This window comes from Bombina bombina, chromosome 4 (genome assembly GCF_027579735.1).
Source record: "Bombina bombina isolate aBomBom1 chromosome 4, aBomBom1.pri, whole genome shotgun sequence".
Lineage (NCBI taxonomy): Eukaryota > Metazoa > Chordata > Amphibia > Anura > Bombinatoridae > Bombina > Bombina bombina.
Genome location: NC_069502.1, coordinates 198236421 through 198249819, shown reverse-complemented (window position 1 = coordinate 198249819; position 13399 = coordinate 198236421). Strand labels below are relative to the sequence as shown.

At 37.9% G+C, this 13399-nt stretch overlaps 1 protein-coding gene across 1 annotated transcript in view; it reads right to left on the bottom strand.

The window, feature by feature from the left end:
- The window catches only part of HS6ST1 (heparan sulfate 6-O-sulfotransferase 1), a 249272-nt gene extending 247046 nt beyond the window's left edge, over nt 1–2226 (bottom strand). Inside the window, exon 1 of the mRNA XM_053709746.1 lies at nt 1168–2226. Within this exon, the coding sequence (XP_053565721.1) occupies nt 1168–1679 (512 nt within the window). The 5' untranslated portion in view covers nt 1680–2226. The remainder of the gene's footprint in view (nt 1–1167) is intronic.
- Between the last annotated feature and the right edge of the window lie 11173 nt (nt 2227–13399).

Sequence of the window (13399 nt, the reverse complement as noted above, 5' to 3'; positions counted from 1 at the left end):
CAAATATGCACGCCCAATTACTTAATGAAAAGCCTGGAACTGTTTTTCTTTTTGCAACAGATTACTGGTATCTGCTTTCTAATCAATGGTCCTGAGGGCAACACTAAATACCCTGTAGGGCCTGATGTGGCCAGTCGTTTGGCCGGCCCTATACAGAGAATTGTAAATAAAAAACAAAATGCTAGTAACGTGAAGAAAATAAATATCATTAAATAACTGCCTAAAGAGGGACGTTTTTCCCCGTTACCTTATTCCCTTCAGACACTGGACCCTTCACATTTCTATTGTTCTATTACATTGCAGACAAAATTAGCTTAGAAATATATTGCCACTATAAAAAACATAAAACCTGTACAGCTCTTTATTTGAGATTCCACAGCAAATCAGTTATATCAATCTAGTTTTATATATTTGTTTTGTTTTTCCTCCATGTAGAACCTAGACGGATAAGTGACCCAGGGAGGTGTGTCAGAATCAGTGAAGGAGAAAGGATACCAAATTGCTCTCTTTATAAATCACTCCCAGTTCTGAAAAGATTTTAGTGACACATGTTGTGAATTATGCTCTGTATATAATTTAAAGATCGCATATTTGTCATTTTGTACCTCTACTACATTAATTGAAATTGAGTGGTGTCATGGGCATATAAAAATAAATCAGGGAGATTACATGCAATTTCAAAAGGAAGAAAAAGGTCAGGAGCCACTGATCAGGGGGGGAATTTAATAATAAACAACATACTTTATGTCCCTATATTGGAAGGATTTTTAATGCTTTTATATGACCAGAAACCTATAAAAAGTATATTTCCTGAATAAAATGAAATCCGTAAATAAATAAAAAAAAAACACAAAAAATATACACACACACACTAGCAGATTGTACACTCTCCCCCTGTACATCTACTAAGTTATTGTTCTGTATACCTCAATCATAAATGTATTCGACTCTGCAGAATATAACTTTACAAATAAACAATAAGATATATCTATATATTGATTGCATGCCTGCTAGATGACCTACTGAAATTGTGTTACCTATGAAGTTTTACATGTTTTTATTTTACAAACCAAAAATAAAATTATCCAATTCAAAACAATACGTTTTCCTCGCCCATATCTGTGGGGAACCTGTTAAAGATCAAAATATCATGGTACCACTACCCACCTTCTAAGTTTCATAGATGCTTCTTTTTTATCCAGCACCCCTGGCACACAATTAGTGAGCTCTGTCCAGTCTGCATGAAGCCCACAGCTCCAACCAGTGGAGAAGCGAGAGAAGAGCCAGGTTTCCTTCCTGTTAGGTCTATAACAAGTACACTTCTTCTGACCAGGTCTGCAGTCACAGGGCACTTCCAACCTCACATTCTGCACCAGGTGCCTCCCAAAAGTGGTGCCCCCAGTCTTCTGAATGTGCAGAAACACTATGACATCATCCCCTTTCATATCAAAATTCAATGCCCTGTCCAGATCCCTGATTGGGAAAAAGTATTTTCTGACATAGTGAGGATCAGGAGTGGGGAACAGATCAAGGTCCTCTTGGTAGTACCTGCTGGGAGATCCCAGGTTCATTACTGGCCCAACATACTGGTATAAGATCAGCATGAAACACACAGACACAGCCAAAATCAGCAAAAATTTGCTGGTCCGCTCAACCATGGTCCTTCCAGCACACTTCATATGTCACCATCTCCCAGGGTTTGCAGGCTACAGTCACACTTCCTGGTTGGGTTCCTCCAGGGCACTCTATGTGTGCCACAGTCCTAGGATGGTGCAGTAACCAAAAAGATTCCGAACTTGTAGAATCAACTGGATCCCAAACGGGTGATGGTGTCAAAAGGGTCTCTGAATTGTAGAATTAATGAGATCTCGGGGCTATGTAATCAACGAGTCACCAGGACTCAGTTGGACTGCTGGAACCAAATAAACCACAAAGCGTAAGAGTCAGCTGAGTCCCACTATTGTAGAACCAATTAGACCCCAGATTTGGAATGAAAGCAGCTAAGCTGAAGTACACACTGTGGATACAAAGTAACCACTGCAGCAATCAGAGGGCTGGACACGGATAATACAGCCCGCTGGTCATCAATCCCAGTTCCTTATATAGGGCAAGAGGGCAACCCACTCCTCCTCACCGCCGTCCACCCATCTCGTGTGCCCTGCTCCAATAGTCTAAGAAGATCGGGGACCCCAGACTGCTCTCCTGTCTCCTTCCTGTCCGCACACCACCATGATCACAGCCCAGCATGCACAGCGCCTCCTCATACTATACGCCTCATTTACATTACCCGGCCTCTCTCACGTTGGTTTATTTGGTTGCTATCGTCGCCCGCATTTACTTTTGTTTTTCAAACTCACTTTTTAACCCTCAAACTACATGACTATAGCTTCTATCTCACAAATGCATATACATTTATCCGTGAGAAAAAGCGGAATTATATATTACGAGTACAAACTTAATTAAGCCACTCTTGCAAATTGCATGTATACCCTACACGTATTTTAAATACTTGCCAAACCAAAAAACTTTGCATGTTTTCAGTTTCCAAATTTTCCTGAGAAATATGTCGTTGACGTGGTTGCGAAAAAATAAATATTTGGTGCATGTTTTATCTAAAACAGATCACCCTAACAGCATGTAAATAGTTTATTCATATTATTGTTTCCTTATGTGACAAAACGATATATAGAATATAAATTTTATTTATATATATATATATATATATATATATATATATATATATATATATATATATATATATATATATATGTGTGTGTGTGTGTGTGTGTGTGTGTGTGTGTATATATGCTACACTTTAAAACATAGTTATTATCAGAACGTTATTTGGGACTAATAGGTAGAACAACAGTACTGTAGTATGTATTATAAATGAACCAATGGTCCTGATGCTGATTATCCTAGTTTTAATCCCCTCTCTTGGGACACTAGTGCATCTGTCACAACCTTTTTTTTTGGGGGGGTGGGGGTGGTAGCCATAAATCCTTAGAAAAATCAAGTGTTTTTAAAAAAAAAAAAAAAAAGAATTTTATTCTTAAAAGAGGGACATCATTTTCCTAATTTTCTCTGAAGCCTACTTACTAATTAGTGAAATAGTTTCCCACACTGTAAAAAATAGACTTCTTGGGATAGCATATAAATGGCTGAGGTTTCTCTAACAGGAAAGCACTTACCCTTCTTATTGGTGCATGTATCTTATATAGTAATTCTGCATCAGCGCTGGTCACTATAGGTTTATGTTACACCTTATACTATGGTTAACAATTTAATGAGCAGTGGCATCTAGGTGTTAAAAGATGTACCCAGTTAAAGGGACAGTAAACACCTTGTTATTATAAGACAATTCTTTTGTCTTGTTAAAAAATTACATTATCAGCCAAGTGTAACATAATAAACTACGTTTAACAACATTTGTACAACAAAATAACATCTTTACAATATAAATGGACTTTCTAAAGCGTTATTTTCATCATATCTTATAATTTACTATAAAAACAATATAAAATATGATGAAAAAATGGAAAAAAACACACTTTTTCTAACTTGACCACCCAAATCTGTTACACATCTACAACCACCAAAAAATCTCCTATGCTAAATAGTTTCTAAATTTTGTCCTGAGTTTGTTCTTTGCTTTTTTTTTTTAAAGTTATAGGGCAATAATTACAAGTAGCACTTTGCTATTTCCAAACCATTTTTTTTCCTCAAAATTAGCGCTAGTTACATTGGGACAGTGATATCTGTCCAGAATCCCTGAATATCCCTTGACATGTATATATTTTTTTTTTAGTAGACATCCCAAAATATTGATCTAGGCTCATTTTGGTATATTTCATGCCTCCATTTCAATACCAAATGCTATCAAATAAAAAAAATGTTCACTTTTTCACAAACTTTTTTACAAACTTTATTTTTCTCACTGAAATTATTTACAAACAGCTTGTGCAATTATGGCACAAATGGTTGTAAATGCTTCTCTAGGATCCCCTTTGTTCAGAAATAGCAGGCATATATGGCTTTGGCGTTGCTTTTTGGTAATTAGAAGGCCGCTAAATGCGCACCACACGTGTATTATGCCGAGCAGTGAAGGGGTTAATCAGGGAGCTTATAGGGAGCGTGTTGGGTTAATTTTAGCTTTAGTGTAGCATAGTAGACAACCCCAAGTATTGATCTAGGCCCATTTTGGTATATTTCATGCCACCATTTCACCGCCAAATGCTATCAAATAAAAAAAATCGTTCACTTTTTCACAAACTTTAGGTTTCTCACTGAAATTATTTACAAACAGCTTGTGCAATTATGGCACAAATGGTTGTAAATGCTTCTCTGGGATCCCCTTTGTTCAGAAATAGCATACATATATGGCTTTGGCATTGTTTTTTGGTAATTGAAAGGCCGAAAAATGCCGCTGCGCACCACACTTGTATTATGCCCAGCAGTGAAGGGGTTAATTAGGTAGCTTGTAGGGTTAATTTTAGCTTTAGTGTAGAGATCAGCCTCCCACCTGACACATCTCACCCCCTGATCCATCCCAAACAGCTATCTTCCCTCCCCCTCCCCACAATTGTTCCCACCATCTTAAGTACTGTCAGAAAGTCTACCAGTACTAAAATAAAAGGCTTTTTTTTTTAATATTTATTCAGCTGTGATGGCCCCCCTTGGCCCCCAATCCCCTAATCTCCCCCAAACAGCTCACTAACCCTCCCCCGCTACCTATTTTCCGCCATCTTGCCCCCCTCAAAAAAAGTTTTTTATTTTTTTTGATAAATTTATATTTTTTTTCTAGTGTAGCTGTCCCCCTTAATACCCCCTCCCTCTTCCCCTCCCAGATCCTTTGATCGTTATTTTTTTTCCCCTCCCTCTTTCCTATTGAATTGCATTGGTGTTAGTGGTTGCTGCGCGTGCACACATGCACGCTTGCGCCCCCTGCAGGCCCCCCCGCATGCTCCCGGTACCCGGCGTGCATATTGCACTTACAGGAATTGGATGCCGGGTAGCGATGGGCTGCCCACCCGCCTCCCTGCTATTTCTCCCACCCACTAACGATCGGCACCATCGATACCGGTGCAGAGAGGGCCACAGAGTTGCTCTCTCTGCATCAGTGTGTAAAAAAAATGGTATTGCAGGATGCCTCAATATCGAGGCATCACTGCAATACCATAAAAGCGCCTGGCTGGAAGCGATCAGGATTGCTTCCACGGCTTAAAACCCCAGAGGACGTGCCACGAACGTCTTTGGTCACAAAGGGTATTTTTTTGTAGGAAGTTCCTGGCACGTCCTCGGTCGCGAAGGGGTTAATACACTGTTGCTTGCATATAGCTGTGTGATCAAAATCTCACTGTCATGGAGATAAATCTCAAAAAATCTTTTGGGGCTTTTTATTATATTAAAGGATAAAATACCAAATATAAAAAAAAATGGTAATAGCGTGCGCCTAGAGCAAAATAAAATCAAAATCAAAAACTGGCAGGTAATGAACTCAAAATGATTGATTAATCCTCATACGGTGTTAGATAGTGCAGTTACAAAAAAACAATGATAATAATTGAGGTGTGCCACTAAGTGTAGTAACCAATGTGAGAGGTGTAAGTTTTATAATGTGTGTGAAATAACTCTAAGTAAAAATCCAATATTAGATTGTTAAAAATGTATATATGAACCTTTGTAAAAAGGTATATGCAGCATATACCTTTTCTGATGAAACGGCCAGGAGCTTGTGGCCGAGAAACGCGTAAAAGCTCACCCCAAATAAAGTGTTTTTACTTTTTTACACTAAGCCTTGTATCATTTGGCTTTTTTATCTTTGCTTGCCAAGTTTTCTCTACCACCAGCAGAGTTTTATATCGAGTGTAACTCTGCCGAGGACTGTTTTCTTATTACCAGCTTGCAGCGTTGATTACACCTAGAGAGCAGCTGCACGCTGTCTCTTCCCACAGCACAGCTACAGAGGATTTGGACTCGATCTATTGAGGAGAGCCCACAGCCGTCCACGCAGGATTTCGGATGTCATCCGGCACAGCGTACTGACTGCTGTTAAAACGTCAGTCTGCCTATTCGCACCACTTTCAATAAGGGTGCCAATACTCTTGTGAGTATATTTCTATTTGTCTTCACTTTCACTGTGATTCTCTCTTACGAAACCTACTTGCACAATGAGGCGCTGTCTTTTTTTGCATCATTTTTATTATATTGCAATGCATGTGTCTCTCCTTCACGTCCAGAGCCCTGCATAAGGAAATAAACAGCATTCAAGCTAAAAGTTGCCTTTCTAAGGACCTCACAGTACTGATGAGATTTATTAAATAATTTTGCTTAAGCAGAAAGCTTTAGATCATTGAGCCCAAGGTGAACTCAAGAAAACATATGTGTGTAGTCAGCTATCATTATTTAGTGCACTGCTGCATATTAATCTATCTAGATATGCCTTTGTAACAAGGAATAATAGAAATAAATACACAACGTGAATCCATTTATTCAATCCTAGCACATTTTCTATGCAGATTACTTGATGCAGCTTTGCAATTTACAATATTTAGTCTGCTCCAGATTTAGTTGCCAAATGTAATCTATTAATAGCCTCTTAAACAAAAATAGATATGGCTCAGGTCACTATGACTATTATTGCTGGCATTTATGGGTACAGTGAGAAAAATAATGGGGCATCTTCCATAAACACACTACAGGTGTGATAATTATGAATGATTGTGCTTTTAGCTTAAGGAACCATTAAATGCAGCAGAATTACATAATTAACAAGTACATAAGAAAAAAGACAATGCAATAGCACTTTCTCTGAATTTCAAATAGTAGATTTTTTTCTGACAAATGTATTTTTTCTCCCATTTCCTGCCCCCCCGTATCATGTGACAGACATCAGCCAATCAAGGACTAGTATATGTATACCCTGTGAGCTTGTGCACATGCCCAGTAGAATCTTGTCCCCAGAAAGTGTGAATATAAAAAGACTGTGCAAAATTTGATAATGGAAGTAAATTGGAAAGTGTCTTAAAACTGCATGCTTTGGGCGCGATCCGATATAGATCGCAGTTTGCGGCGCAAGCGAGGGAACCGGCGTCGCCCGCAGTTTCAGCTCGCAACTCGAGCTATCCCATATAGGTCGCCGTCAGATGCTAACGTGCCGTAAGTCTGACAAACCAGCGATGTCCAGAAATCTGCGCAAGTACAAATTTCTGGCGTCGCCAGTGACTTGCGCCACGTTAGAAACTGCCGGCGCCTATAAAACCTGACTAAAGTCTAAAACACCCGCACTGTCTAACACGCCTCCCTAACATAGCCCGCACTGTCTAACACGCCTCCCTAACATAGACCGCACTGTCTAACCCTCTATCCGCTATCCCCCCTCACTAGCCTAACAATAAAAAAGCTATTAACCCCTAAACCGCCGCTCCCGTACCCCGCCGCAACCTAATAAAGTTATTAACCCCTAAACCGCCGCTCCCGTACCCCGCCGCCATCTATATTATATCTATAACCCCCTAAAGTGAGCCCCTAACACCGCCGCCATCTATATTAAAATTATTAACCCCTAATGTAAGCCCCTTACACCGCCGCCATCTCTATTAAAATGATTAACCCCTAATTTAATCTACCTACCCCGCCGCAAGCTATATTATCTATATTAACCCTAAGTATATTATAGTTAATATAGTTATTACATTATATATATTAACTATATTAACCCTAATTATATTAGGGTTAATATAGTTACTATAGTATTTATATTAACTATATTAACTCTATCTAACCCTAACACCGCTAACTAAATTTATATTAAATTAATCTAATTCATTTATAAACTAAAATATTCCTATTTAAATCTAAATACTTACCTATAAAATAAACCCTAAGATAGCTACAATATAATTAATAATTACATTGTAGTTATGTTAGGGTTAATATTTATTTTACAGGTAAATTGTTAATTATTTTAACTAGGTATAATAGATATTAAATAGTTATTAACTATTTAATATCTACCTAGTTAAAATAATTACCCAATTACCTCTAAAATAAATCCTAACCTAAGTTACAAATACACCTACACTATCAATAAATTTAATAAACTACAAACATCTATCTAAAAATACAATTAAATTAACTAAACTAAATTACAAAAAAAAACAAACACTAAATTACAAAAAATAAAAAAAATTACAAGATATTTAAGCTAATTACACCTATTCTAAGCCCCCTAATAAAATAATAAACCCCCAAAATAAAAAAAATTCCCTGCCCTATTCTAAATTAAACAAATTTCAAAGCTCTTTACCTTACCAGCCCTTAAAAGGGCCTTTTGTGGGGCATGCCCCAAAGAATTCAGCTCTTTTGCATACAACAAATACAATCCCCCCCCCCCATTACAACCCACCACCCACATACCCCTATTCTAAAACCACCCAAACCCCCCTTAAAAAAGCCTAACACTACCCCCCTGAAGATCTCCCTACCTTGTCTTCACCACACCGGGCCGAACTCCTGATCCGATCCGGGCGATGTCTTCCTCCAAGCGGCAAAGAAGAATTCTTCCTCCGGCGATGTCTTCCTCCAAGCGGCAAAGAAGAATTCTTCCTCCGGCAACGTCTTCCTCCAAGCGGCAGCAAAGTCTTCATTCTTCCGGCGGCATCTTCAATCTTCTTTCTTCGCTCCGCCGCCGCGGAGCATCCATCCTGGCCGACTGCTGTACTTGGAATGAGGTACCTTTAAATGACGTCATCCAAGATGGCGTCCGCCGAATTCCGATTGGCTGATAGGATTCTATCAGCCAATCGGAATTAAGTTAGAAAAATCTGATTGGCTGATTGAATCAGCCAATCAGATTCAAGTTCAATCCGATTGGCTGATCCAATCAGCCAATCAGATTGAGCTCGCATTCTATTGGCTGTTCCGATCAGCCAATAGAATGCGAGCTCAATCTGATTGGCTGTTCGGATCAGCCAATCGGATTGAACTTGAATCTGATTGGCTGATTCAATCAGCCAATCAGATTTTTCTAACTTAATTCCGATTGGCTGATAGAATCCTATCAGCCAATCGGAATTCGGCGGACGCCATCTTGGATGACGTCATTTAAAGGTACCTCATTCCAAGTACAGCAGTCGGCCAGGATGGATGCTCCGCGGCGGCGGAGCGAAGAAAGAAGATTGAAGATGCCGCCGGAAGAATGAAGACTTTGCTGCCGCTTGGAGGAAGACGTCGCCGGAGGAAGAATTCTTCTTTGCCGCTTGGAGGAAGACATCGCCGGAGGAAGAATTCTTCTTTGCCGCTTGGAGGAAGACATCGCCCGGATCGGATCAGGAGTTCGGCCCGGTGTGGTGAAGACAAGGTAGGGAGATCTTCAGGGGGGTAGTGTTAGGCTTTTTTAAGGGGGGTTTGGGTGGTTTTAGAATAGGGGTATGTGGGTGGTGGGTTGTAATGGGGGGGGGGGATTGTATTTGTTGTATGCAAAAGAGCTGAATTCTTTGGGGCATGCCCCACAAAAGGCCCTTTTAAGGGCTGGTAAGGTAAAGAGCTTTGACATTTGTTTAATTTAGAATAGGGCAGGGAATTTCTTTTATTTTGGGGGTTTATTATTTTATTAGGGGGCTTAGAATAGGTGTAATTAGCTTAAATATCTTGTAATCTTTTTTTTATTTTTTGTAATTTAGTGTTTGTTTTTTTTTGTAATTTAGTTTAGTTAATTTAATTGTATTTTTAGATAGATGTTTGTAGTTTATTAAATTTATTGATAGTGTAGGTGTATTTGTAACTTAGGTTAGGATTTATTTTACAGGTAATTGGGTAATTATTTTAACTAGGTAGATATTAAATAGTTAATAACTATTTAATATCTATTATACCTAGTTAAAATAATTAACAATTTACCTGTAAAATAAATATTAACCCTAACATAGCTACAATGTAATTATTAATTATATTGTAGCTATCTTAGGGTTTGTTTTATAGGTAAGTATTTAGATTTAAATAGGAATATTTTAGTTTATAAATTAATTAGATTAATTTAATATAAATTTAGTTAGGGGTGTTAGGGTTAGATAGAGTTAATATAGTTAATATAAATACTATAGTAACTATATTAACTATATTAACCCTAATATAATTAGGGTTAATATAGTTAATATATATAATGTAATAACTATATTAACTATAATATACTTAGGGTTAATATAGATAATATAGCTGGCGGCGGGGTAGGTAGATTAAATTAGGGGTTAATCATTTTAATAGAGATGGCAGCGGTGTAAGTGGCTTACATTAGGGGTTAATAATATTAATATAGCTGGCGGCGGTATAGGGGGATTAGATTAGGGGTTAATAATTTTTATATAGGTGGCGGCGGTGTAAGGGGTCAGATTAGGGGATAGATAAGGTAGATGGCGGCGGTTTTAGAGGCTCACAGTAGGGGGTTAGTTTATGTAGATGGCGGCGGGGTCCGGGAGCGGCGGTTTAGGGGGTAATAACTTTATTAGGGATTTCGGGGGGGGGGGGGGGGATCGCGGTTGACAGGGAGATAGACATTGCGCATGCGTTAGGTGTTAGGTTTATTTTAGCAGATCGCGGTTGACAGGGATATAGACATTGCGCATGCGTTAGGTGTTAGGTTTATTTTAGCAGCCTGTTTAGGGAGTTACGGGGCTCCAATAGTCAGCGTAAGGCTTCTTACGGCTGCTTTTTGTGGCGAGGTGAAAATGGAGTAAGTTTTCTCCATTTTCGCCACGTAAGTCCTTACGCTGCATATTGGATACCAAACTGCGCTGGTTTGGTATACCTGCCTATGGCCCAAAAAACTACGGGCGACGGCAGAAATATACGCGCGTAACTTCTAGGTTACTCCGTATATAGGATACCATATCAGCGTAAATATTGGCGTCGCCGGCTTTTGCGGGCGACGATTTATATCGGATCAACCCCCTAATCTGAATCATAAAAGTTTATTTTGACTCAAGTATTCCTTTAAGGGACATTAAAGAGAAATAGAAGTCAGTAGTATATCAGCGCTATACACCCATAGCATATTGCTTCAAGACAATTTGCAGACTTGTAGTTAAAAGGAACTTTTAAAATATATGCTGTTTTTGCTTTTATTTTATTGCCAGGATCAGTAACAAAGGCACGTGTGCAGTGTCAGTTTCTGCTCATACACTGTTGCTGATTAGTAGGCAAGTTCTGTACACAGTGCACTGAACATACCTGCAAACAGTGCCTGTCAAGCACATAGATCAGCCATTAAGGGTCATGCAACCCACATTTTTTCCTTCACAATTCAAACAATATGTGATTTTAAACAGTTTTTTTTTAAAAAAAAGTATTTTTAAAAGTCTTTAGGACACATCTGGCATGCAAGGATGTGTTCTGTCATCCTGGTAGCATTTGGAAAAGCTTATTTATTTTGGTAGTGGTTGCAAATTTTAGTTTGTTTGGTTTTTTTCTCAGAAGAAATTGCACAGTGAAAATGTTTCCAAATGCTGGATGTTGGTCTCACTATTTAGTGAGAGGACAAAAAAAAATTAGTGATCAGACTACAGGTAATCAATAAGCTGTGATAGGGAGCAGAAGATTAATATGAATCAAATAATCATTTACACAAAGTTATGAAGATAAACTAATGAAGTTAAAACGTATCAATTTTCAGAATTCAGAGGAATATAAACTCCTAGCTTTCAATTAAAGGGACACTCAGGTCAAATTACATTTTCATGATTCAGATACAGCATGTCATTTTAAACAACTTTTCAATTTACTTCCATTAAAAAAAAATGTACACAGTCTTTTATATTTACACTTTTTGAGTCACCAGCTCCTACTGAGCATGTGCAAGAATTCACAGACTATACGTATATGCATTTGTGATTGGCTGATTGCTATCACATGGTATAGGGGGAGTGGAAATATACATAACTGAAATTTGTGTGAAAAAAATGTACTTCTATTTTGAAATTCAGAGTAAATGCTATTGTATTGTCTTGTTATCTTGCATTTGTTGATTATGCAAATCTACTGTGTTTACTGGTCCTTTAAAGGGACAGTATACACTCATTTTCATATAACTGCATGTAATAGAAACTACTATAAAGAATATTATGCACAGATACTGATATAAAAATCCAGTATAAAACTGTTTAAAATCTTACTTAGAAGCTCTCAGTTTAGCTCTGTTGAAAAGGTAGTTGTAAAGCCCACTGCAAGTGGGGAAATAAGACAATCCCCCCCCCCTCCCTTCTTTTGCATATAAAAAGACCCTTTACACAAGCAGGAGCAAGCTGGAGTATAGCTGACGGTATTCCCATAAAACTTTGGGGCTTGGTTAGGAGTCTGAAAATCAGAACAATGTTATTTAAAGATAAGCAAAACTATACATTGTTTTTGTAAAACTTTATAGGCTATATAAATAGATCATCTACAAAGCATTTATGCAAATAAAAAAATGAGTGTATAATGTCCTTTTAAGGCCCAACTGAGAGGACAGAAACAACTCAATCAACTATACCAACAAGATGGAACCCATAAGCAAAATAAACTGAAACCTTTTTCGCTACAGTGCCATATTTATCTTTTATTTGAGAAATGCATCTTCAGTATTTTCTTAGTATTTGAATTGCATTCCTGGATTTGCTTGTCTTCAGGGTACACAAATTGCAATGATTTCAGACTTTACAACGTCTCATAAATGTTTCATAAAAGTGTTCATGTTATATAGCTTTTAGAAATAATGGGCAAATTTACAATTGGTGAGCTATTTAACGCTTTTACTCGGGTTGGCATGCGTATTACAAGTTGAAAATAAACTACAGGTATCACAACCGTGTTAACTTATTCTGCCCATAGAGTTTAATGGAGCACGCAAACTGAAAAAAATCTAACATTGCTCTGTCGCTAACCCGACACTGCATTCGACTTACAGCATTAACCCGAAGGTACTTATTCATATTTTACATTCCAATGTTCTTCACATAGAAGAATTTTTTTTATTTATTTCTAAATAGGAATATATATATATATATATATATATATATTTATATATATATATATATATATATAAATAACATCAGAACATGAAGCACTCCAAAGGTCTTTCATCCAGGTCACCTTTATTTAGTGAACGTTTTCGGGCATAAAATAGCCCGTCCTCAAACTTACAAGGTTACAAAAACTTACCACCCAGCTGTGCTTATATCCACCACCAAACAAATGTGTCCACGCTCTCCACGGTAGATGCGCCTCCCAAAACGAGTGACGTCATCATCCGTCGCAACGTGCAAGGGACTACAATGTAACAGACAAATAGACAAATCGTAAATAGCAAATACAAAATAAAATATAAAATAAAACAAGCAGTACGCATCCTGACATGGCGCTGAAAAGG